This window comes from Amphiprion ocellaris, chromosome 14 (genome assembly GCF_022539595.1).
Source record: "Amphiprion ocellaris isolate individual 3 ecotype Okinawa chromosome 14, ASM2253959v1, whole genome shotgun sequence".
Classification (NCBI taxonomy): Eukaryota; Metazoa; Chordata; class Actinopteri; family Pomacentridae; genus Amphiprion; species Amphiprion ocellaris.
This window is the reverse complement of record NC_072779.1, coordinates 28,146,925-28,173,720: the sequence shown is the minus strand read 5'-3', so window position 1 is coordinate 28,173,720 and position 26,796 is coordinate 28,146,925. Positions and strand designations below refer to the sequence as shown.

The 26,796-nt window shown below is 38.2% G+C and overlaps 1 protein-coding gene across 1 annotated transcript; it reads left to right on the top strand.

Annotated features, from left to right (window-relative positions):
- The first annotated feature begins 1,111 nt into the window (after positions 1-1,111).
- Positions 1,112-25,940, top strand: sim2 (SIM bHLH transcription factor 2). Its single transcript, XM_023298091.3, has 12 exons — positions 1,112-1,338; positions 1,628-1,804; positions 8,807-8,889; positions 14,585-14,674; positions 14,919-15,027; positions 17,640-17,725; positions 20,248-20,447; positions 20,740-20,846; positions 21,207-21,354; positions 21,450-21,603; positions 22,887-23,163; positions 24,681-25,940. The coding sequence occupies exons 2-12, from the start codon at positions 1,630-1,632 to the stop codon at positions 25,415-25,417; spliced, it is 2,166 nt and encodes a 721-aa protein (XP_023153859.3). The 5' UTR covers positions 1,112-1,338; positions 1,628-1,629; the 3' UTR covers positions 25,418-25,940.
- The last annotated feature ends 856 nt before the right edge of the window (positions 25,941-26,796 follow it).

The following is a 26,796-nucleotide window of genomic DNA, read 5'->3' as shown; positions in this document are numbered from 1 at the left end:
AGGTTTTAAGCCTGGTCTTAAAAATAGAGAGGGTGTCCGCCTCCCGAACCCAAACTGGGAGCTGGTTCCACAGGAGAGGAGCTGATAACTGAAGGCTCTGCCTCCCATTCTACTTTTAGAGATTCTAGGAACAACAAGTAAGCCTGCAGTCTGAGAGTGAAGAGTTCTGCTAGGATAATATGGTACTATCAGGTCTTTAAGATATGATGGAGATTGGTTGTTAAGAGCTTTATATGTCAGAAGAAGGATTTTGAATTCTATTCTAGATTTAACAGGAAGCCAGTGAAGAGAAACCAGTATAGGAGAAATATGAGAACATTAAGACACATTGTCACTAAATCCCTAAAAAAAACACAACTGTATCCTGTTCTAACCTGACTAACCCCCATCATGGTTCCTTCGGAGAAGTGATGTTACATATCCTTAAAGACAGTTTACAGCATCAGGGGTCAACATGTAGTTCCCTGCCTCTCTGTGTCTGGAACCCCATCCGGTTCACATGCAGATGGTAGGCCCACAGAGGGTTTGCCAGAGTTTAATACCATGACATGTTCATTCCACTTAAGATTCTCAGTATTCCAGGTCATACATAAGTGCTAAAGAACAGACAAAGTCTAGGTGCTAAAACAAGGCCTTTGCTTAAGTTTCTTGAAGACCTTTGTGGAAAATCAATTGAATCCTCTCTCTCCTGATTTACCATCAGCTTTCTATCCCTGTAATAAAATCAAAGAAGTCACGTTACAGCTTGATAAAGATACAGTAAATTACTGCGTGTAGGCAATCAATGTGGAATGCTTCATTTTTGTGTTTTTTTTAAATCGTTTTGTAGTTATGTATGCTTCTTCTAATTCATTTTAGTCTATTTCAAATTAAACAATTAACGTTTACATACATTTACTGAAGAAACTGTAGAAAACAAATATCTTACGGAATAATAAAAATATATTATTAGTGTAGGTCTCGGTTGATTCTTCCTATTTACACAATACTACACAGAGAGAAAGAGAGGTGAGAGACAGAGAGAGGTGTCGAGAGAGAGAGAGAAGTGGTGGGAGGCGATGACGACACGGCAGTGCACATGGTCTGAGGGACATTGAGGAATATTCACACCAGTTTAGTTGTGAGTGTTTTGCTGTTTCGATCTCCTAAATTGTGCAATGGTTGTTTTTTCGTTCCGTCAGAGGCTGTCGACGTCCACAGAGAAGCAGAGCAAAACATCTGAATGTGTGGAAGAACAGACAGATGTTTGTAAATTGAGAACACAGTGAACGTCGTGTTTCCCCGGATTTTCTGCAACTTTTGGTTTTTCTGTATTTGACTGATCGAACAGTTAAGCAGGTAAAGTTGGAGAGTGGAACTTGGCTTAAATTGAGCAGAGCTTTAAGACGATGAGTCGCCCACATGAGTTAATTATATCTGGTCTGGTTCGCTCTTTGAATTCAGATAACACATCGTGTTGCTTATTTAAGATTTGATCACAGGAGTGTCAACGTGAAGATTCTGGAAAAGCGATTTGGAGTGTATTAGTAACATAAGTCAGATGTAGGCTATTTGCTACATGGGTTTATGTGACAAAATTTGCCTGTGATTTACTTTTAAGCAACGATATTTTATCTGAAACTTCCAGAAATGAAGGAAAAAACTAAGAACGCGGCCAAGACGCGCAGAGAGAAGGAGAATGGAGAGTTCTATGAGCTGGCCAAGCTGCTGCCTCTGCCGGCGGCTATCACTTCCCAGCTGGACAAGGCTTCCATCATCCGGCTGACCAGCAGCTACCTCAAGATGAGGAAGGTCTTCCCCGAAGGTAAGCTCAAAGTAAATACTTAACACCAGGTTTATTAAGATTGTTTTTAAGATACAGATGGACTACATTTAAAAGCCATTATCTTGAAGAAAGTAAAATGTTATATTTGCATCCTTAACGTCTAATTCAATACGCTAAAAACACACTAGTCAAACACACACACACACACACGTATATATATATATATATATATATATATATATATATATATATATATATATATATATATATATATATATATATATATATATATATATTCATTGCCGCTTTCTTCAGATGAGCACTAATCACCAAATATCTATCTCTGCTTTTTCTAAAATAACATCATAAGAAGACACCTCTGTCCATTTAAATAAATGCACGAAAAGTGTAGCACGTACTTTTTAATAGACAGGAAATATAGCTAATATATAATTCGGTGAGGTTTTGTAAGTGTAAGAAGAGGAATCAGAACATTAAAAACGTGCAGCTCAGTGGTACAAACATTCAACTCAGAGGACACATATATTTCTGACCGTATCTCTCTGAACAAAAGAAGAGACAAAACGGGTAAAATAGATCCAGTCTCCTGATACTACTACGACTGACTGATAAGGTAGGCCATTCTGTGTCGTTTTTCTTCAGAGAGCCAGCTACAAAATATCATAATAGGCTAACGCAGGCAGGCATGTAATAATAATAATAATAATAATAATAATAATAATAATAATAATAATAATAATAATAATAATAATAATAATAATAATAATAATAATAAAATGTGTTACTTATTTAATTATAACTGTGATTATCTGATTATCGCTAGTAAAGGGAAGCGAATTTCTGGATGCGTGGCTGCTTCTTATTCAATGATAATTTTTAATGTGTAAATTTTGTGCATTAGTTTGGAAGTTATTTTTCCGCTGGGGTTGAAAGCTGATGTCGACTAAAAATGCCTCACTCATTCATCAAGGCGAATTATTCCATCTGGCCGCATACAGCTGACCTAGAACAGCTTAGGAGGCAGGAAAACACCGGTTGTCCCCGCAGTCATCATGCGTGAAGTGGGACTGAACAAACGGCCTTCCATGGCCGAGGCTCCGCCAGAGGCCAGTGGAGCCGCCAGGACGACACTTCTGTCCAAGAGACGACAGACCTGCACACTTACTCACTGCATGAACTACACTGAATTATTCTCATTGAGACTATTATCGTTCAAATGGCCTGATCCAGCCTTGTATTTTAAGATCCCACAATATCAGCAAAGCTCAGCGCTGGGGGAGAAATTATCGATTTTATGCAACAACAACAACAGCAATTATTATTATTATTATTATTATTATTATTATTATTATTATTATTATTATTATTATTATTATTATTATTATTATTATTATTATTATCAGTAGTAATAGTAGTAGTATCATTAAGTTTGATCCTTTTATGACTGCATCATCTGTTTTAATATTTGGAAGAAGCGCTAAACTGCTTCACTGTAATTAAGAATATGCACATGTATATTTCATATAGCTAGAGACTATGTTACATACTAGACATATCTCCGAACGTTGACGGCTGCAAATACAAATATAAATAAAAAATGAAAAATAAAAGCAGCATTATCAGCACAGATTGTCAGGTCGTCCTGAATCTGTTTACCGATTTGAATAGTTGTTCACCCAGAGCGCTGTTCGTAGGTTTTGCATTTCAGTGCTTAAATATCTCGTCAGATCAAACTGAGTACTAAATAGTGGACAACCTAAAAATGTTCCTTTCATTATCTTGTACACTTTTGCATGAAGAAGCCACCGGCCTGCACCCATTAGCCTGGTAGGCATTAGTTCTGAAAGATGCAAATGCTATCTGAAAATGATTTTTAAAAAAAAAAAAAAAATTAAAACAAATTAATATAAATTAAAAAAAATACAGATTACATCTTTTGCTTGTTTTACTCTCTTGGAGATTTATAAATTGCACAAACAACACAAAAACAAAAACGGCAATTAGAAAACGAGTGTTAATCTCGGCAATGTTACTGCGACATGTGTTCGGTGTATTTAATATGAACGGACTTCAGTTTGAGAGGACATACTTGTGTGTATTTGTTGCTATTTTGTTTTTTCTATTTTGGTATTATGATTCAGCCTGTTGCTATTTTGGTAAAGTTATAATTACAAGTCATTATATTTGAAGAGGAACAGTAGAAATCCAGCAAAGTCACTCTGCTTGGTATAAAATTAACGGAGCTAATTCTGGGTCACTTCGCTAACCTACATTAAACTGACAGAAAAAAACAAATAAAACTATTGTTTTGTTTTAAATGCAGTTTTAGAGAGACGCGGCTTTTTTTAAATGTTGAGAGTTCATGTTTATTTTGCATAGCATGAGAAGCTATTATAATGTATTTGTCAGAGGCAATTAGATATTTACTCAGCTGTATTAGTACAAGTAGAGCTACAGGCACTTCAGTGTGTTTCCATAAAATTGTATTAACTAATTTTGCTTATTGCTGCAGTCATTAGCAGTCAGAGATTTTTCATATGAAACTAAAAGATGCTCTTAGAAGATATGTGCTCCTGTAGTTTAAATTATTCATCATTGTGATGAATTAGTCAGACCTGAACCTGCAACATCACAATACCTCAACAAATCAATGCCAATGTAACCAAGTTTTAGAATAGTTATTGGTGCTCTTAATATTTCTATGCATTGCACAGCGAAATCCTCAAACTTTTCTTTACTTCTGTAGGATTTGCATTTATAACATATCAATTTCACCCCAAGTGGTAAAAAAGAAAATGAATGCACTTTGCAGTTTGATGTACCGTGTTTTCTTTAAAGCTTTTCTTGGGCAGTTTTCCTTCTGTATTTTCCATACCCGTTCAGTGACAAGATTTCATCAGATCTGGTATAAAATTAAAATTCATGAAAAAAAATCTGAATTGATTCTACAAATTGACTTATTAAGTACCAGTCTATCAAATTTTGTTTGTAGGAAATGATTCAATGTTAATAAAATATTGTATATCCATGCAGGTCAAAACATTTTTTATTCAAATGGTTTTGCAAGGTGTGACTATAAAAAACAACATTCAGCATATGGCAGGAACCCTGACATTCAGACCTGCCCTAATACCTTGTAAAGACAGTTGATGTCTACAAATGAATCACTGAGAAGCAGCTGGGCCATGATATGTTACATTCCTGAACCTAGGTGACAGCTGGGATTTGTTTGTGTTGAATAGTAAGCCAGACACGGAGTTTCCGAATGTCAACATGGATTATGGAAAAAATAGTTTAGATTTACAATGTCAAGCATCAACAGCATGACAGTTCATCTGTTTCCTCCAGTATTTATCCTGCTAATGGCTGCCCTTGCAATAAGCTTTATGTGAATATTTAAGTTTAGCTTTGCCGAAAGCACTACATGAGCACAAGGAAAAATGTTTAAAGAAACTGAGATGCCATTCAGTCTGTTGGCATATTTTATGAAACTTTTCTCAGATTTGCATCCCAAATCAAGAAACACTTTTTTTCAAACACATTCAAATTTAACTCAGTTTTCTTGCTGGTCAGTGTGTGCACACTCTTCTCTAAGTCTGCATCTGTTCTGTAAGAATTAAAGATAACACTACCTAACTGTGTGTGTCCACACTCACGGGTAGTGGTTATGAGGATGTGGATAAGGGGTACAACGCAGGGAGATTATGTTGTAATTAAATTATACATGTGTGTTTTAAAAAACAACCTTACATAACAAAAATGCATATTTTCAGGAGGAATAGAACTATCTTGCAGATTCCAGCATCTATTAGTGCACTGCAATCTGTCCACAGCATCTTTAATAAGTGGCCATGCATGTAAACTCTCATGTGAAGGCAGTTTTTGTCAAATCTAAGAGCAATGCTACACATAATGTCAGAAAAACACTATTATCCTCAGAGATTGACCATTGATCTGAACTGTAGATCAACTGTTGAACTGTAAGAAAAATCACAATGTTTGGGCTAACTAAAAAAGTGATACAAACACAAGTTTTTAAATTGACAAACGTTACAAAATACTAATTTTAACAATGGGATTTTCTTAGTGATTTCAGAATTTATATATATATTTATATATGGTTATTTTGCAGCTTTTAGGAAATTAATCCATTGAACTACAGAATTTTGTATTTCAATGCATAATATTGAAATCCTAAAAGCAAAAACAATACACATTAAAATTTCTCCACAAATTAAATCTCTAGCTGAGCAAATTTGTCAAGTTAAACTTTATCATTTGTATTCACTAGTTTGCTAATCTGAAACGTAGGATGGACAAGTTTCCCTGCTAAACATGTGTCACATATTTCATTAACTGTATTCGCCAGTGTAGCCTATACTCCCTATACTGTTGGCAATATCACAATAGAAAATATTCACAAATTTATTGCTTTAGTGGAATTTGTTTGTATAAAATGTAATACTCACCTTGAAATGTCCTTGGCATCATTTTGTAAAGCCCACAGACACTCTGACACACAGTCTTAGCTGTCTGATATTGTCCAGGCATGTTCAGTAAGGGGACTTGAAATCCTGAACTACTTACCTAAGCATTGTTGCAGGCCATGTGCACCATTTCATGGAAACAGTATTCCCTGATGGCTGTGGCCTCTTTCAGCAGAGCCAAAAGAGTTCAGGAATGGTTTGAGGAGCACAACAACGAGTCTGAGGTGATGTCTTGGCCTCAAAATTCCCCAGATCTCAATCCAATTGAGCATCTGTGGGATGTGCTGGACAAACAAGTCTGATCCATGGAGGCCACACCTCGCAACTTACAACCAAGACTTAAAGGATCTGCTGGTAACATCTTGGTGCCAGATATCACAGCACACCTTCAGGGGTCTAGTGGAGTCCATGCCTTAATGAGCCAGGGCTGTTTTTGCAGCAAAAGGACCAACACAATATTAGGCAGGTGGTCATAATGGACACTTTAAACTAGACTTGCACTTATATAGACTTATCGGTGTATAAGTGGGAGCCATGTACCTATGGATATAATGCAGACACAGGAGGATAGAAGAGTGTCCCAGCTGTCTGAACAGCAAAACATACACCACAACTGGTAATTTGGTAGCTTTTTTAATTAACTTATACATTTTTTTGGATAGGAAAATAACGTCTGTGCCCAAAATATGCAGCACTGATAAGGTTTAATATTGACATCAAGGAAAATTTATTTTAAAAATTAAAAAACACATTACAAAAATGGTGGTATGGTGATGCAGTAGTTAGCACTATCCCCTTGCAGCTAAACGTTCCTACTTGAATCTTGGCCTGTTGTCTTTCTGTGAGGAGTTCACATGTGTTCCGTGCTTGTATGGATTTTCGCTGGGTGCTCCGGCTTCCTCCCAGAGTCCAAACACTTTGACTAATTGGAGATTCTAATTTGTCAACAGGTGTGAATGTGAGTGTGCTTGGTTGTCTGTGTTTGTTGCCTGGTGACCTTTCTGGGGTGTACCTTGCCTTTGCCCTAAGTCAACTGGAATAGATTCCAGTGGTGTATAAAAAACGGATAACAAAAACATCTCTTCTCCTAACTCCATGTAAGTGAGGTCAATGGAAGTTTATTTGTGGTATCTGACCAAGACTTTGCAAATGTTTACAACTATACTGCTTGCGCTGTGAGACTATATATGGGCATAGTAGTGCTTTGAGGTAAACGTACTGCTATACTACAATCATAATGCTAATACATGTTTACCATGTCCACCATCCTGTTTTAACATGTTAGCATGGTAACATTTGACTTATCAACAATAAATGAAAAGTACTACTTATGCAGAATATCAGTAATAGTCATGGGGGTTAGGGTTATAAATGTGTGAAGCAAATGTCATTGAAAACCTTCCAAAGAAAATATTTCATTCAAAACTACAAATTAAGCCCATGATGGCAGGGGAAAAGTCAGTGGATCATCTAAATCATTAAGATTCAGTCACTACCTGCAGCTAATGACCAACGGTGAAGGTTAGAATGTAGGCTGGCTGGTAAATCCGAAAGGTTCGCCTTTGGGCCCAGCTGCCTCTTCACCACAATCATTCGGTACCATGCCTGCATTTTACTGCTGATGCTGTACCAAGCCAGCTGTCCATCTCATGCTCCATTTTCCTGTCACTCATGAACAAGATCCCAAGATACTTAAACTCCCTTGTCTGACAAGCAACCTCCCTCCAAGACAGAAGGAGCAATCTGGCAGTTTCTGGGAGACAACCATTGTTTCACACTTGATGGGGCTGACTCTCATCCCGACTGCTGATGGTCATGACCTGGTGAAGCCAACAGAACCATGACATCTGCTTAATGCACAAACGCAATCCCGAGGTCCCCAAACTACACACTGCCCTTAAACCAGCTGTGCCTTGAGATCCTGTCCTTGAATGTCACAACCAGGATTGGAGACATGGGCAGTCCAACACCCACAAGAAACATCTTTGACTTTTTGTTTACAAGGACAAGCTGATCCAAGTACCCCATGCTCCTGAAGTCGTAAACTATGGGCAAAGCATTTCCCCAAGTCTCCAGATTTTGCCTTGTCAACAGAGGACCTCTTAACCTGGTTTAGGAGCTCATTGGAGGAATCATTCCACTGCCCGCCAATATCCTCAGTCCAGGACAGCAGTTCTCCCTCCTGTCCTTAATTATAACCAGCCTGTACTAAGGCTCTCTCCTTTGTTTCCCAGACCCCGCCCAAAAGTTTTTTGCTTATGCCATTGCTGCAGCCCATCTGGCCCCCCAGTAGCTGTCTATGACTTCTCAAACAGGTATAAAAATGTTGAAGTGCTTCCTCTGTGTAAACATCATTATTGCAACAGTCACACAGGTCCTGTATTTGCGCCATATGGTACTGATGTATTAAGTGTAAAAGCTCAGGGAATTTGTCCTTAACTTCGTAAATATTCTTTATTCTTCCATTGCATTGTGGATGGAGATTCAGTCTTTGTTTCTCTGACTGTCTTATTGTTTCTTTCCCTTTCTGCAGGTCTGGGTGACGAATGGGGGCTGTCAACAAGGTTCAGTCCTCTGGACAGCATAGCAAAAGAACTGGGTTCTCACCTTTTACAAGTCAGTACACAAAACAACAAACCATGATCTAGCACTGCAGTATTCAATTCAGTTCAATTCAAAAACTTTATTTGTCCCCAAGGCGAAAATGCTCTTCTATAGTCTCCTTTTGTAGTGTACTAATGCCTTGTGCAAAACATATTAGTGTATACTAGCATATGTTATGATTTTCTATTAGAGTGAAAAGAAGAAAATAGTGTGTGGACTAAAACTGAAGTTACAGACTGAAGTTATTTGATTTATTAAAATATTACTTTTCATTATGTAATTGCTCAAGAAGAACAAGAGATGTTAACATAATTTTTTTTATATCAGAATCCAGTTTTGTTTCCCGATGCTGTACTTGTACACCTTGTGTTTACAAAAATACTAAGTAGTAGTTTCAAGAAACAGTAGGAATAAATAGTAGACATTTTAACTGGTAGATATCAACATCAAAATTTCTTTATTACTTTCAGTAATCACCTGAAAGAGTGATGAAGCCACACTTTTGTGATCCTATCTCCCTTTGTTATTAAAGAGAGAAGAGTATCTTTAAAAGGGCAGCAACCTGCAATCATACTGCCGACTCCATGAAATGCAATGTAGATTGTGTTAAACATTTACTGAAACTGTGTTTAAATATGCAAATTACGCATTATATGAAAATGTCATAATGTGCAACAATTTCTAACAGACCCCTTGTAGCAACTAATAATGTAAAAACGGGCGATAAGGTAATACTTTCAATAACGTAATAATTTTGACCATTTCAAATGTAATAAAGCCAACAACGTAATAACTTGCCAATAATGTGATAATTTTTTTGAGCCAATAACCTAATAATATTAAGTCAATAATGTAATAAGTTATTACTAGGGCTGAGATTTTTAACGCATTTATTTCCAGAAACAATAACACGTTAAATACATTAACATATTTAATCGCACCTTTCTCAGTTCCGTAATTTGTGGCACAATGGTAACACTGATGAACACTCCAGCCCAGTAGGTGGTGGTAAGGAACCTAAAGTCTGTCTGCAGCATACAGTCTATGGTCTGCAGCCATGAAGAAGATACACACAAGGAGGTTTGGTCAGTGCTGCCAACTTGGCGACTTTCTCGCTAAATCTGGCAACTTTCCAAAGCCTCCTGGCGACTTTTTTTTTGTCAAAAGCGACTAGCGACAAATCTAGCAACTTTTTCTGGTGTTTTGGAGACTCTGACATGAAAGCTCAGATTGTTCTCCAGTTACTGTCCTCAACGAGCAGCAGGTGCTGCTGTGAGCTCCTCCCCATCCCAAAGCACAGGCTGTCAGTCTAGTAACCCCGCTGCATCCCACTGTCTGATTAGAGATCCACACCACTCCGCAGCCAGACGGCAGATGAATTGCGCATGTGCAAAGTCACTGCAGATCCCGTCCTGGCTTACAGAGCAGGATGTAAATGAAAATGTGTCTTCAATGTCATACTAAAATAAATCACTGCACTTAGCCTTGAGTTCAAAAACATATTTTGGGTGTTATATATTCACTTTTTGTCTCTCCCACAATGTTATTTCTCTCTCCTACAACATTGATTACAATTACATGCAAATGGTAAATTATGCAAATTAGGTGATGACATCATTTAGCGACTTTTAGTGACTTTTAGGACAGCCAATAGCTACTTTCCTTTCTAAGGAGTTGGCAACACTGGGTTTGGTGAACAGTGAAGGAAGACGAGAACACATTGTGCTTGTTGGGAGGAAAGTTTTCTTTTAAAAATCTTCCAGATGTCAGCTTGGATAAAAGCGTGGTTGTGTGCAAATTGTGCAACAGTGTTTTCTGATCACTGCATCACTTCAAGCCTTCAAGCCAAGTATCACCTCAATGACCCTCAATGACCCTCAACGCTGTTAGCACCAGCGCTAACGTTAGCTGTGATGGTCCTGCTTAACGGCTAACAGCTTGTTAGCTGTTGTTGTTGTGTAGCCATCCCATAATAGACCACTTTACAAGACACTGAAAGTGCTTTAGTTTACAAAACATCATAAAATGTTGAATATAATCACTATAATTGCGCTTTGAGTTTGCAGTAATCTGTGAATGTAGTAGACAGATGAAAAATGCAGATAAATAGAAATGAAACAAACATTTTTGTGGTTTAAGTTTTTACACTGCCAAAGAGGCGGAGCCTCAGCAGAGTTTATATAAATAATGTATATATATATATAATGTAATCTTACCAAAAGTTAGACCACCTCCTCTTTTTTTGTTTCTGCTATGTTGGCATTATTTCTGCTTAGCTCAGCGTGCCCTAGGTTTAAACTCACGAGTGCAGATGTAGAGAGGACATGAACTTCCTGTCTTATGCCTTATATGGGCTCCATGTGCTTCCGTCGGGTTACCGCTTTCCACAGGATTACTCAGTGTACTCATAACTTCAGTTGAGATGTTAGGTCTCCCAACCTTATCAGTGTTCTCTTTTAAATTTGATTCACACATCCCATTTGTCTAATTTTATCATTTGTTCAATCATAAAATGCCACAACACATTATTAAAAACATTCTATTACATTGTTGGTTCAAAAACTTTAATACATTATTGGAAAGTTATTACGTTGCTGGCCGTTATTACATTATTAGTTGCTACACCTCTGAACACAGGAAAATGAAGCTTCAATGCTTTTTTTCCAAGGTTTTTTGGATAGTTCATTGAATTTTTATACAAATCAGAAAATACTGTCAAAAGGCAGAAGAAAGTCACAATGTTTGCAGGATAAATCCCTGCTATTTAAACAAAAAATAAAAGCCCTACAGAACATAAATAAAATAGAAAAGTATGGTGTAAGTAAGTGAAACTGCAGGAGAGCTTTCTAGGTCAGAGCATGAGAAAAATATATTTTGTGATTCCATTAATTTTTTATTGGAAACCTCTATATACTGGGAAAAAAAACTTGTGGATATCACCATGGAACATCCCCAGCTGATTACTTACATTAAAACATTTATCTGAATGTTGTTTTACAAGTTTTATGAAATATTATGTTAAATTATGCAATTGAGGTAGTATCTCATTTTAAAACTTCTAATTTGCATAAATATGTAATTGACAAAGTGTCACAAAATAAACACCTCTTTGTGTATTTTGAATATTTAAGCTGAAAGAAGACATGTTATAGTAGCAAATTATTCGAAAAATCTAAAAATATACCATTGATGAAAAAAAATGTTTTTGCCCGTAGCATGTTGCCTTAATTTGTTTCTACTTTTCTCAAAAATGCTGTTTTTGGTCACACATTCATACAACAAATTTACACGGTGCATTGTATCCTTAAAATGTCATTCTGACACTTGCAGTAATGTCAGTGAGACAGAATAGAAATTTGTGATGCTTCGCAGATGTAAATTCCGTTTATATTTTCTTAACAGCATTGTGACTCTAAGTGATAGGTTTCAGCTGATATTGTTTTTTTTATGGCAAATACAAACAAATATCAAAGAGACCCCAATTCAGACCAAAATACTGAAAAAGTAAAAAATTAAATACAGTAAAAATTTAAACATATCTAAATTCTGCCTGTTTCATATTAATATCATAACCATGAACCTGAGATAAAAAATAATATTACTATATTGGAATATTTCTACTATTGCATCTTCTTTGACCAGTAGTAGTCTTGTACTACATTGTCTAATACCCTACATGGGAGACAAGATTCCTGGGACATCTGATAATTAGTGCATTTTGTTTTTTTTATCATTTTATGTTTGGAGGGTATTATTTCCCTGTATGTTTAAGTCCAGTTTTAGAGAGACAGGAAAGGTGGAGAGAAGAGAGGAGCAAATCATACCATTGATCCATTCCACTTAACCTGGGTCAGGTCATGGCAGTAGGTGAATCAGGTCATTCCAGATGTCCCTCTTCCAGCAATGCTTTCTAGTTTTTCCAGGGGGATCCCAAGACTGTATATTTCATCCCACTCCAGATGAAATATACAGTCTCTCCAGTGAGTTCTGAGTCTACCCCTGGTTGTCGTCCTAGCTGAATGTGTGTGGAAAAACCTCCAAAGAAAGTCACCCAGAACGCATTCTAAGCAGCTGTCCGAGCCACCTCATTTTGGTACTTTCAACACAAAGCAGCAGCAATTCTATGTGGAGCTCCTTATGGATGTCGGACCTCTGCACCCTATCGGTAAGGCTGAGCACAGCCACCCCACGGAGGATACTTATCTCAGCTGCTCATACCTGTGGCCCCTTCTTTTGGTCACTACTCAGAGCTCATGACCATAAATGAGGGTTGGCATGCAGATTGACTGGTACATGACATTGAGAAGAAAGATCGATACAATGGCCATATTATTGCTGATGCTGCAACAAGCCTCCTGTCCATCTCATCCACACCTGGTGCCTTGACACAGGATTTTCTTGACTACCTTGGTGACCTCTGCCATGGATATGTGCAAAATGCCCCCTAAGTCCTCAGGCTCTGCCCCTCAGTGGAGGAAGTTAACCAGCTTGAGGACTTCCTTTGAGCATTCTTTCCGATAGTAGTAATATGTAATAAAATCACAGCAAAAAGTTTATGATGATTTATTGAAAATTTACATGCTGACTTAAAAAGGTCACTGTCAATAATGTCCACATCAGAAACATGTATTGTAAACAGAGTATTTCAGTCTTTTACAATATCCCCATTTCAGTTCAGCAGCTCTCCAGATTCAGTTTTCCAGATACTCCTTGAGCCCAACTGAAAGTCCTTCCCCATAGCCTCTCTGAACTCTTGCCACACCTGAGTGGTTGCTGTCACAACTGCTGCAGCTGCAGCCCATTTGTGGTAATACCTATCTGCTGCTTCAGGGGAGCCCCAAGCAACCAGCACCAGTGATCTTCTGACCACAGCTTCTAAGAGCCTCTTCTGCAATGGAGGCCGTGATCATAGCTCACTTGGATTCCATGTTCCCACCCACTCTCGTTATGCAAGAGAAACTCTTGCAGAGGTGGGAGCTGAAGATACCAGGTACATTTATGACCAATTCATGACTAGCACAGAATTCCAAGAACAGACCACCACCCAGGTTCAGATCATTAGGCCATTCGTCCCAATGAATCGCCTCCAGCTTTCTCCATCATTGCCCACATAAGTGTTCAAGTCCTACAGGAGAACTATAGACCTCAGCCAGAGGCTTGTGAGTATTCCCAAACCCTCAGGTGTCCATTATCTAAACCAGTACTGTCTGCATAGAAGCACATACATGGGGAGCCAAGATTTATTAGTACCATAAAAAGAGTAAAGAGTACTATAGTGTACTATTTTTAGTATGATATTATTTTTAATTATCACAGAAAAAAAAGATTTTTTTTAAAAACTTTATACTGGATTTAAACAAAATGGCCAGATGCAAAATGCATCAAAAGCAGAAAGAAGAGACTGCTCACTGCATTTAAGATTAAACAAGGAACACTTGCTATTATACACTTAATTATGCAATTAAATAAAAAGTCAATAAGTTACAGTGTTTATGGCACAGATGTCTTTTCTAATAAAAAGTACAAACTGAAAAGACCGAACAAATGTCTAAATATCTGTATAAGAACAAAATTGTAGGAGACAGCTTTAAACTCTATGGCAACATATGTTCTTAGACCTTCTGGTCACATAACTTTAAAAAACTAAAAATTATTAACTTTACTAACTTCTGTTTAACATGTCTACTTTGTTACTGTGCTCCCTCAGACTCTGGATGGCTTTGTGTTTGTTGTTGCCTCTGACGGTAAAATCATGTACATTTCTGAAACAGCATCAGTCCACCTCGGCCTGTCACAGGTGAGACGCTTCACTTCAGCAATCTTTCTGATATGGTATACTATGGGCATAAATCAGTTAAGCTAACGATTTGGAGGCATAAACACAAATAAAACATGTACAGTCACGTTAAACAATTAGACTGCAAAATATTTTTTATTTTGGATTTAATACACTTCAATTTTTGTCTTACATTTCAGTTGGTTAGTTGTGTAATACATTCAAACATATTCACGACCACATGCTGGAAATGTGCATGCTGCAGGTGGAGCTGACAGGAAACAGTGTATATGAGTACATCCACCCGTCGGACCATGATGAGATGACAGCAGTTCTAGGTCTTCAGCAACCCCAGCACAATCACTTCTCTTCAGGTACTTAAAGGCTGCCAGTCCCTGGTTTCTAGATTGAATTCTGAATGAGTGGAATGTAATGTGTTATTCTTGAAGTGCACTATGATACAGATCCTGTTGGGCCATGTGTTTTGGTATGACATTAACATATATGTGTATACACACACACACACACACACACACACACACACACACACACACACACACACACACACACACACACATATATACACACATATATACATATATATATCGCCACTGTTCCATGTTGATATATATATATATATATATATATATATATATATATATAAAAATAAAAAAATCAGCAAAAGTAGCAAATAATCCACTTTCCAAGTAACCCCTGATTTCTAGCACCTTATAAAAAGCAGAGTGCGGTCAGAGTCACATTACACCTGTCTATGAATTGTTCATAACTCCACAATAATAGATATTTTTCTCTGTAAACTTCTCATGTGGTTTCACTTTATAATACAGTGCTGTGAAAAAGCATTTGGCATTTCCCAATATCTTCTGTTTTTACATGTCTATCATACTTAAATGTTACAGATCATCAAACTAATATTTATATACATTTAATTTTAGTCAGAAGTAGCACACAAAACACAAAATACCATTTTTAATTGATTTATTGAAAATTTCTATCACCCCTTTGAAAAAGTAATCGCACCCCTAAAACTAATAACTGGTTTGGCCACCCTTGGCTGCAACAACTGCAATTAAATGATTGTGATAACCTGTAATCAGTCGTTTCCATCTCCATGGAGGAATTCTGACCTCCTGTTCTCTACAGAATTGTTTAAGTTTGGCCACATTAAATGGCTTTCAATCATGAACTGTCCTTTTAAGGTCTTGCCACAGCATCTCAATCGGATTAAAGTCCAGACTTTGACTTGAAGAATACAGTATTAGTTTTACGTCATAGGTAATAGGACGTGTTTTTCAAAATGTTCCAACTTTGACTCATCAGTCCACAGGATGTTATCCCAAAAGTCTTGGGGCTCATCTAGATATTTTTTTGCAAATGCTGAGATGAGGTTTTACATTCTTTTTGGTCAGGGGTGGTTTGTGCCTTGCAACTCCCCCATGGATGCCAATTTTGACCAGTGTCTTCCTTATTGTGGAATCATGTACACTGACCTTAATAATGCAAGTGAGGCCTACAGTTCTTTTGATGTTTGTCTGGGTTCTTTTGTGACCTTCTGGATGAGATGTTAATGTGCTCTTGGAGAAATTCTGTCACTTCCTGGGAAGGTTCACCACTGTTCCATGTTTTCTCCATTTATGGATAATGGCCCTTACTGTGGTTCACTGGAGTCTAAGAGCTTTAGCAATTGCTTTGTAACCTTTTCCAGACTGACAAATGTCACTGACTTTGTTGGGTTATCTTTGTCTTGTATTAGAACTAGTTTGATGATCTGAAACATGCATGATATCTGTAGGGAATGCAGCCTCAAGGAGGCACAAGCTAGTGTCCTCCTTATGCTGGTGTAACAGGCCAGATGAACTGCTCGGCAAAAGTATACCTGGATATAAAGTGGCCTAGGCCAAAGTATACCCCAGGGTATACTCTGGCCTAGGCCAGTTTATACCCTGGCGTATACTTTGGTCGAGGCCACCTTATACCAAAGTATACCCCTGGGTATACTTGGGCCTAGGGAAGTTTATACCTGTTGACACATAAAAATTAAGCATGTTAAACTGTTAATTGTTCAGTTATTTAGAATTGTTTTTTTTCTTTTACAAAGCAAGTGAATCAATATGAAAGAAAATAACTACAATGTCCTTGAGGTAATTACAAATATAAAAGTTCAAACCAAAGGAAAAATGTAATTGTATACTAAGATAAAATTGTTCTGTAAACAAAGCATTATTCAAGAAGATCAACATTGGCTGTTGTTCATTTCAATTGTTACTGTATAACTGATTTCAGTACAATATCTGTTTATATTACCTTTGAATTGTGCTGAAATTAAGATCGGCTCGAATTGTGCTCTATAAATAAACCATTATGTCAGCATACTATCTCAGAGTACATTTTGCCAAAAAATCCACCCATCCATTATCTGTACACCACTTGATCCTCAGGGTCATTGAGGGGGCTGGAGTCTATCCCAGCTGACTTTAGGTGAAGGCAGGGGACACCATGGACAGGTCACCAATCTATCACAGGGCTACACATAGAGACAAACAAGCACACACATTCACACCTATGGGCAATTTAGAATCACCAATTAACTTGAGCATGTTTTTGGACTGTGGGAGGAAGCTGGAGTACCTGGAGAAAACCCTCACATGCACAGAGACAACATGCAAACTCCATGCAGAAAGATCCCAGGCCCAGTCCGGGCCGTGAACTGGGGATCTTCTAGCTGCAAGGCAACAGTGCTAACCAATGAGTTACAGTGCAGCCCTATTTTGCCAAAAATGTTTGATTTGGTTTCATTGACTTGTGCTTAAATTAAGATAAAATTAATTTGATTGATGGAATCTCATATTACATGGGCTGTATTTTAGCCTGGAAGGGTATGTTCTCGGCTAGGCAGGTTATCATATTCTTTAAACACGATGTGCTATATAATGTGATTAATGCCTTATATGTTTTTATTGGACAGAGTATGAAATTGAGCGTTCCTTTCTCTTGAGGATGAAGTGTGTTCTTGCCAAACGAAATGCAGGACTGACATATGGAGGATATAAGGTATGTACAACCACTGGATTATTTTTATTTATTGCTACCTCTGGCAATTCTCTGGCAAGTTTCATTTTTTTGATGGTAGGTCAAGACTTTGTGCAACAACAGCTGGAAATGTCCTGGATGTATATTATTCTCGGATGGAGGTGCACACAGACCTCTCCAAAATCAGTCTCCTTCCATGTATGATGAATTTTGCACAGAAGCTGAAGTTAAGTTTGCTGATTCCAGCTTTTTGTATGAGTCTTTCCTGTGTGTTTATTACATACCTGCAGAGCCAGAAAGTGACATGCATTTCCACATGTGGAACAACTACAGCAACTTCATTAATTACTTATAATTAGAGATCATCCCCAACATGTGGAGAGGATCTAATGACAAATGACAGCATGTGCTTATTTTCTCTGCAGAAAGGCCAAAGGCACAGTCTATAACCTACAATAAAATCACTTGTTACATAGTTGAATCTTGAGCTTAATCACAGCTGAATATTATTTTACTGTTAAAGTTTAATCCATTTATTGAAGTCAAAATATTGTTGTGTCATATTTTTTCATTAGTAAGATTTTTGTGTTTAACCGCAGGAAATTTGCAGTGGTGACATTATTTTGCACTTGACTATATTACAGAATGTGACCTCTTAAATCATTATAAAGTCACTAGCTGAAAAAAAACTATGAAAACACATATGAATGAGTGGCTGTCGTCAGAAAAATTGTCATTACACACCAACAGACTTTTCAGTGTTGAAATTATGAATAAATTAGGATGTCTTACCTATGGGTGAACTTTTTCCTTCAAATACCCTGCAGCATCACTTCTCCTGCTTTGATTTGCAGTCAGTTAAATAACCAACATGTTAACTTTACCAGTATTAGCCTATGCACATCAGATAATGAGTAACATTAACCAGTCCTTCCAGGATTTTACAGGCGTTTTTCGAGGTTGTTGCGGCCGAAAATGCCTGAATTCACGGCAGCTTTTCTAAAAAATTGCGATGTAAGTTGCGATGTTTTAAGTGTATTTGTTGTGATGAAATTGAGGGAGACAGTGACAATTGCCAAAAAACTTGCATTTTTTCAGCTTTTAGAACATGTTATATCATTGTAATTGACAATATTTATTCCGAAATTAATTATTTAACGCTCCTACTCATTTATACAAAAGCTGGCATACCATGGTGGTAAATTAGCACCAGCCAGATACTGGTTTAACATGAAGTGGTTGGTAGATTTATAGCACAAAATGATAATTTACTATTGACTGAATCACATTTGGACATATGTCAGTGGCTTTAAAAGTCAATTTCACTTCCTGGCACACACATGTTCACACACAGGCGCTCACGGCTTGTCACGTCAGTAAACAAGAAAAGCACTCAGAGACCGCAGTACTCCACCAAGACTGTTCATTACCTGACCCTGCGCTGAACACAGGTGTGTGTTATGCGTGTGTACATACCGAATTGCGTGACGTAAATATGTAGCGGGCAGTGGGAATTGATGGGACTCAGAAACACCCCTACAATTTAATCAGTTGTTCCTTGTATCATTTCCGATACGTCCAAAGTGGTGAATTTGTTGTAGGATCACAATGATGTGATCGTCAGCAGGCTGCTGAGGTAGCGTTCATTTGTTGCCATGGTTACCGTGCCACTATCAGATGCTGTTCCACTATCTCAATGGGAAATCCTTAACGAATCCATGCATCCAAACTTTAAGCCGCATCACTGCCAAAATCGAATCACTTGGTCCTTGTGTCATTTCTGACCTTCCCTAAAAATTTCCTCCAAATCCCTTAGTCTGTTTTTAGAGTAATGTTGCTAACAGAGGAATGATTCACATATGCCGATCGTCACATAACTCTGCCACATTCCTTGGTGGAATAATTAATCTAAGTTACTTTCATTCTTTCAGTGCTCCAACAGATCTGGATGTAACAGTTTCCATCACGTTGATCTGTCTGGTCTGTGGTCCGCTCATTTCAGCCATTCTCCTAATGTGTTTCATGGTAGAAAAGTGTTTATCAATTTTTTATTTTTTTTGTATTCCACCACAATATTACACAGGTGTAAAACAGTTTACTTCCGCTTTGGTGAAGAACATCAGGGAATTAATTGTTTTGCACAGTCTTCAGCAGTAATTTTTGTTGGTAACTGAGAGACATTAGTATGGCACATGTCTGAATCTTCAAACCATAAATACGGAAGCGAATTCAGTGACGTACGTGCATTACGTTTGCGCTGGGGACTGCTGTGATTGGTGGAATTCACAGGAGGCTGGCCAAAATTGTGGAAAACTTGCAGTGATTGGTTGAATTCGCGTGAATTCACGCAATCGCAACATCGCGAATTCCTGGAGGGACTCACTGTAAACTAAATAAAGAGAGTATATGATATTTGGCATCTGGATATTAGTTGCACAAGACAACAGCAGCCGCAGAGTACAAATGGTAGTTCCTAGGTTGAACACAATGCAGTTTGATTTAGAAAATATTAGGACGTTGTGCTTCATGTTGTCATTTCTCAGGTCATCCACTGCAGTGGCTATCTAAAAGTACGTCAGTACATGGTGGACATGGCGCTGTATGAATCCTGTTCTCAGACAGTGGGTCTGGTGGCAGTTGGTCACTCCCTTCCCCCCAGTGGCATCACTGAAATTAAACTCTACAGCAACATGTTCATGTTCCGGGCCAGCCTGGACTTTAAACTCATCTTTTTGGACATGAGGTAGGAGAGAGATTTGACTAGGTGGATAGACACATAAACCATAATATCATGAGGTCTTGATAATCTGTGTTTAAAATATTACAATGGTTGTCACAAAAATGATCCATTTACACATTAACCCTTGCATGTATGGGATAGCATGTTTTGAAAATACAAATTTTCAAGTATGTGTACCATATGAATTGGTTGACTGTTGTAAATATGTGGATTGCTGTTAACTGAACATTACGATGCATAATGATGTTCTAATCAGCCCCTGACTTGTTCTCGCTTCTCTTTGTGCTGGAGCCAGGGTGGCAGAGCTGACAGGCTATGAACCTCAGGACCTGATAGAGAAGACTCTCTATCACCATGTCCATGCCTGTGACATTTTCCATCTACGCTATGCTCATCATTTATGTGAGTCCTTGAGATCTTTTCTGAAACTTATAGATTGGGGAGAAGTGATTTAGTGGAGGGTGGAAGTTCAGGGACAAGAACAAATCCAGACATGATGTAGCTGGATGAATGTCTTTTGGGAATGGCAGAATACATTTGCTAATATATCAGTTTGTATCTATGTATGGAATGTGAAAAACTTTAAACATAGTGAATATTGTGGCTGCATTGCATTTTCGTCTATTAAAGTTGCTGCTACTTAAGGAACTTCTTTAAATGACTAATGCATCATCTTGGTTCTAAAAAAAAGAGGCCTTCGTAACTCTCGGCCTGATTTTACCAGCATTCTCTCTTTAAACCTGATCTTTGTGTTCCCTGCAGTACTGCTGAAAGGTCAGGTCACCACTAAATATTACCGCATGCTATCAAAACATGGAGGCTGGGTGTGGGTGCAAAGTTATGCTACGATCGTCCACAATAGCCGTTCCTCCAGACCTCACTGTATTGTCAGTGTGAACTACGTGCTCACGTGAGTTAGCACCCTCCCTCTGCAATCCTCCATGTAAAACATTCATTTAAACCAGTTCCAAGTTACACTGTGTATGTCTTTCTGTTTGCACACAGTGACACTGAGTGCAAGGAGCTGCAATTATCTGAAGACCAGAGTCGAACCAGCCATCCTATTTTCAGCCTCACTTCTGCTCAGGACCACTGCAAACAACTCAGAACCAAAGCAGTTAAGATGAAGACCAAACTCAGATCAGTTCCTTATCCAGAGGTGGGACTTTGATTTAACAAAAATATTATTTTTTTGTGTGAAATTCATATCTTCAAATTGTAACTACTGTTATGAAAAAAGTTTACAGATACTTGAAAAAAACATGCATGTCATGACAGTCTTGAACTTCAACGACTCCTACAACTCTTAATTATCTTTGATGGAATCAGAACACATATCTTTGTCACAAAAAACAATCACGCAATTTGGTTCTTTTGTAGACTTATTATTGGTCTTGGACCTGACAAATTCTTGTGGGTCAAAAATTTTCATACATCAAATTGAATTATCGATTTTGGTGATGTAGACAGTTGTGTTAATCAAATTTCCTTAGTAGCATGGCCTCTTAAAATTGTTGTGAGTAATCATGAGTGACTTCAGCTACAGACTTCTCTGAGCCAATTTAGAGTCCATCTGAGAAAAACTTATTAGACTCAGCAACAACTGCTTCATTTGAAAAGTTTGAGGAACTCAGCACAGATCTGAAAATGAAAATCATTGACTTGAACAAGTCAGGAAAGTCCCTTGGAGCCATTTCAAAGCAACTACAGATCAGATCCCCAAATAATCTATACAAACATCCATCCAACCATTATCTATACACTGCTTAATTGTCATTAGGGTTTGCCAGGGGAGAAGGCGGGGTGGAAGTACCTCCTGGAGTGTGTTCTTGATCTGGCAAGCTGTTGTGAAGGGGTTTTCCTTGACCAGGGAAAGGATTCTTCTGTCATCCACAACACTGGTTTTCCATGGTCAGCCTAATGATGGCTTGCTTTACTGATGGTGACAGCTCTTTGGACTTTGTATTCAGAGTTGACCTCATCAAATTTCAAACCCAAATACCACACTTGAAATGAACTCTAGACCTTTAATCTGTTCCTTGTAAATGAAATAATGAGGGAATAACACACACGACTGGCCATGGAACAGCTGAGCAGCTAACTTTCCAGTTACTTTTGGTCCCTTAAAAAGGTAGAGGGCACATATAAAATGTCTTGTAATTCCTACACTGTTCACCTGATTTGGATGTAAATACCTTCAAACTAAAGCTGAAAGTCTGTATTTGAAGCACATCTTCATTGTTTCATTTCAAATCCATTGTGGTGGTGTACAATTGTCCAAATATTTATGGACTTGACTGTTTGTTCAGTAAATAAGGATCAAGTGTGAAAGGCATTTCTCAGTGGATGGCTATTACAAACCAGCTATTACAAACACAAAAATAAAAGTGTTATTCTGAAAGAGGCAGTGACTTTTTCTATTGTGTGTTTATTTATGGATAGCAACCATTGGACCACCTGAGCTGCTCTCCACAGAAGAAGTTGTGTAAGGAGCGATCTTTGCACCTGCAGACCCAGCGAAGCTCCAGCTTGAGCACTGAAGCAAGTCAGGGTACCTGCAGCCCTGCTTACAATCTGACCCTCCACTACCCCTATAACTACCTGCCTCAGGGTGCTCAGAGCCAGCTGCCCGGCTCAGTTTCAACTTCTCAGCTCCCCCAGCAGATGATTGGTCCCCTACATAGGAGAGGACCTGTTGGATCACACATCAAATGCCTAGGTACACAGACTATTTTACAAGGTCTAAGTTGCCATGACTAAATTTCATTCAGAAGTCCACTTTCTGTAAAATTGTTTTTCCTATGAATAATCTTTGACCTCAACTTCTGGCAAAAATTCCCTCAGTATGCAAAATGCTCCCTATTTCCACTACCCAAATGTGGTCACACAGAGAACCTAAACAACTATTTTTCTCCATCTGTTCTGCATGAAATCTTACAAAGTAATCACCTTCAGTCACAGCAGCCACACTTCACACCTACTTATAAAAGAATGTATACGACTGTTTTTGATAGTGACACTAAACTCATCTGGAAAAACAAACAACACTGTGTTGCACTCCAAGGCTTTTGATACTGTAGATCCTAACACATAGATGAATGGGCTCCTCTCCATTTTGATAAACTGCATTATTCATTGAAAGTTTAAGCCGCTTGACGCCTGAATTTATTTACAATTAAATAAAAACAAAAAAATGTGTGAGCTTTAGCTTTCCAGCTGATGTTAAAATAAGTGGAGATTGTTAATTTGTCTATTACACATAGAACAGATATATAGTAATAATAACAGATATATAATAATTAGGTCCCACTCCGACTGGTCGTATGAGAAAACAGTGCTTGCAAAAGGTTCCAAGGTACATATTGAATATACACAAACCGGCACTGGGGGAATGGGTATGCTATCTCGGCTGCAGTGTGAATGAAAGTGGTATGATGCGAATTTGTGACAATAGGTATCAAGGGGTTAATATTTCACACCTTCAACATGATGGGGACAGAGCAAAATTTGAATTTTAGGCATTACCCTGAAAGGTGGTCTTTAAATTTGAGTTTTTAACAGGGCAGGATAAATGTAACAAAAACATGAGAAAGCAAATTTGGCTTCATCAAGATCTGACAAACTTAAAGTATTTCTATAAATTAGCAAAATAGTAGGGTTAAAAATAATTAAATAAATGCGACTCAATATTACCGGTTTGTCAAGTGAGGATGAATTTATTTATACTTATAAATACAAAAAAAGACAGTCAGACAGAAAGCCTACATTAACACCTGTAATTAGAAGTGATCCACTGACTGTAGCTCAGTGCATCAGGATTTTGTTAATGCTGGCATAGAGAGTCTTCCAGCCAAGAAATACATGCTGACTGTGTATGGATACCATATGCTACTAGGAGAAATATTGTCCATGTGTATTAACCACATGTGATAATAGTTTCAGATCTCTCTGCTGGTGAGAATGCTTACAAAAAGCTTTGCATCCTCAAAATGACATTGTAGAATTGTAGCTTCAATTTGTGGAATCCTAGCTCAGTGTGGATGGAAAGTTATAAAACCAAAAACAATGTGTGAACACTTTATACATACTTTTGTAGACAATGATAGGGTTAGATTCATCAGCACTGACTGGAATTCACACATTTTTTAAAAAAAAACACAAGAGTTTTTCTGTGGAGCAGAGTTGTTGTTTCAGTTCTTGTGTAAATCTGCTCCTGAATATTGTTTTTCTCCTCAGGACCTGTGCTATCAGCTGAAAGTGGGTTCTCTCATGATTGTCCTGGCAGCAGAAGCCCTTTTTCTACAACCAGATTAAAGGAAGAAGAACCCTATGAACATTATACGCTTGTCCACAGCAAGATGTCTGAGGTGTGTCCACATCTCTGGCCTCACGGCACCAAGGGGAATAGGCCTTTAGGCCAGGATATCCAACATAGCACAAGAGGTCCTGGGGGACTTCGAGGTGACCAGGCCTTGGCCTACCCTTTGCTTAGTGGCCTGATAATGGATAAAGGTGAGCAGGGTAGGTCATTACACGGTGTAGGCCAATCACTCCCTGTGCAGTTATTGCTAGAGCGGAAAAGGAGGCTTTGTATGATGGAGAATCCATACAGCCAACAAGGTACAGGACATCTAGAACCTACGGATGGCCTCCAGCAACGTGGAGCTGCCACAGATTTGCAGTCCAGGTCTGCTGACGGGGACAGGAGAATGGTAATAGGTATGACTGCAGGGTTGGGACTTACACCCCAAGCTCCATACATGGCTTTGAAGTTTCGCCAAGTACTGGGCAAACATGATTCAAGTAAGGCCCTCTCTTTTACCAAAGTAAGCTGTGGCCACAGTTACCAAGATAGAGAGACAGCCTCTTACAACTGTAACAGCCAGAGCTCCTGCTCCAGGTCGTCCCCTGAGAACCACAGAGAGATCCTGCATTTCATTGGTACATCTGTCATTATCACAAATGAGAGGTGACCCAAGACAGAAGCTTAGGAGACTCCTTTCAGTGTGACAAAGTATTAAACTGCAGATGATAAACTGTGACTCTGAGTGACAACTGAACTGTCTGAGGTGAAGAAAAGTTTACTATGGGACCTGCTGTTAGAGCCCAATTGGCCCTTTCTCCATGTGAAGGATAATTACTGTTGCTCGTTACACAAATGTGGACAGCTCTTCCCTAAGGAGACACTCAAGTATCCTACTGTTGTGTGATGCTACAGGTTTGTAAAAAAAACTAAGACCAAATACTCCTAAACAGCTAGTAACTAAACTGTTATTCTCAGTGTGACAGTTCACGCATCATCAGATGTGTGAAGACATGTAGACCTACAGAGTGCAACCTGCCATCAGATCCTGGTCTGGACTCATCCACTCTCTGTACTGTCTCTGCGATTTAATTACGTCGTGACCTGACTGTGCAAATAAGTGCAATTCTCTCTCTTTGGAGCCATGCAAATGGATCATGTGGCTGTCTGGTATTAAAAAAACATAAACTTTGTATTAAGTGTTTTGTGTGATTTTTTGGACAACTACATAAAAAAAAAGAAAAAAAAGCTGCTTGTGCATGCTGTACTTTGCATTAATGTAATGGTTCAGATCAGATTTGTACCATGTTGAAAATGATGTGGAAATGTTACTAGGTCTGACCGAGTAACATTGGCAGGTGTGACTTTTACACCTTCTATCCAAGAGGCTTCTTCAGTTCTAACTGACAGGGAGTTTCAGATATATGTCACATCAACTTGTATGGCTAATGGCCCATTATATATAGTACTATGAAAAAATATTGCCCCCCTCAACAAATCTCTTGTATTTTTGCCTGTTTGTCACACTAAAATGTTTTACATCATCAAACACATTTTAATATGACAAAGACAACACAAGAAAACACAAAATGCAATTTTTCCATGATGGTTTAATTTATTGAAGGGAAAAAATAGTAACTGCCCCAGCTATCAGTCTACCAAATGATCAAATTCATTTGGCAGTTGGGGTAAACTTCATCAGCCACACAAGTTAACAACATGCATCTTAATATCTAAATCGTATGATCAGAATGCTTTATTAACGAAAAAAATATTACTTTTTAGGTCATTTCTCAAGACCATTGTTGAAAAGCCGATTTAGGAAACCTATTGAGTCATCAAACAACAGGTCCAGCTTTGTAGAGTGGCTGTCTTGTAACTGGAGGGTTGCCGGTTCGATCCTCGCCTGGAGAGCTCATGTCGAGGTGTCCCTGAGCAAGACACTGAACCCCTAAATACTCCTGATGGGTCGTGGTTAGCGCCTTGCATGGCAGCTTCCGCCATCAGTGTGTGAATGTGTGTGTGAATGGGTGAATGTAATGTATAATG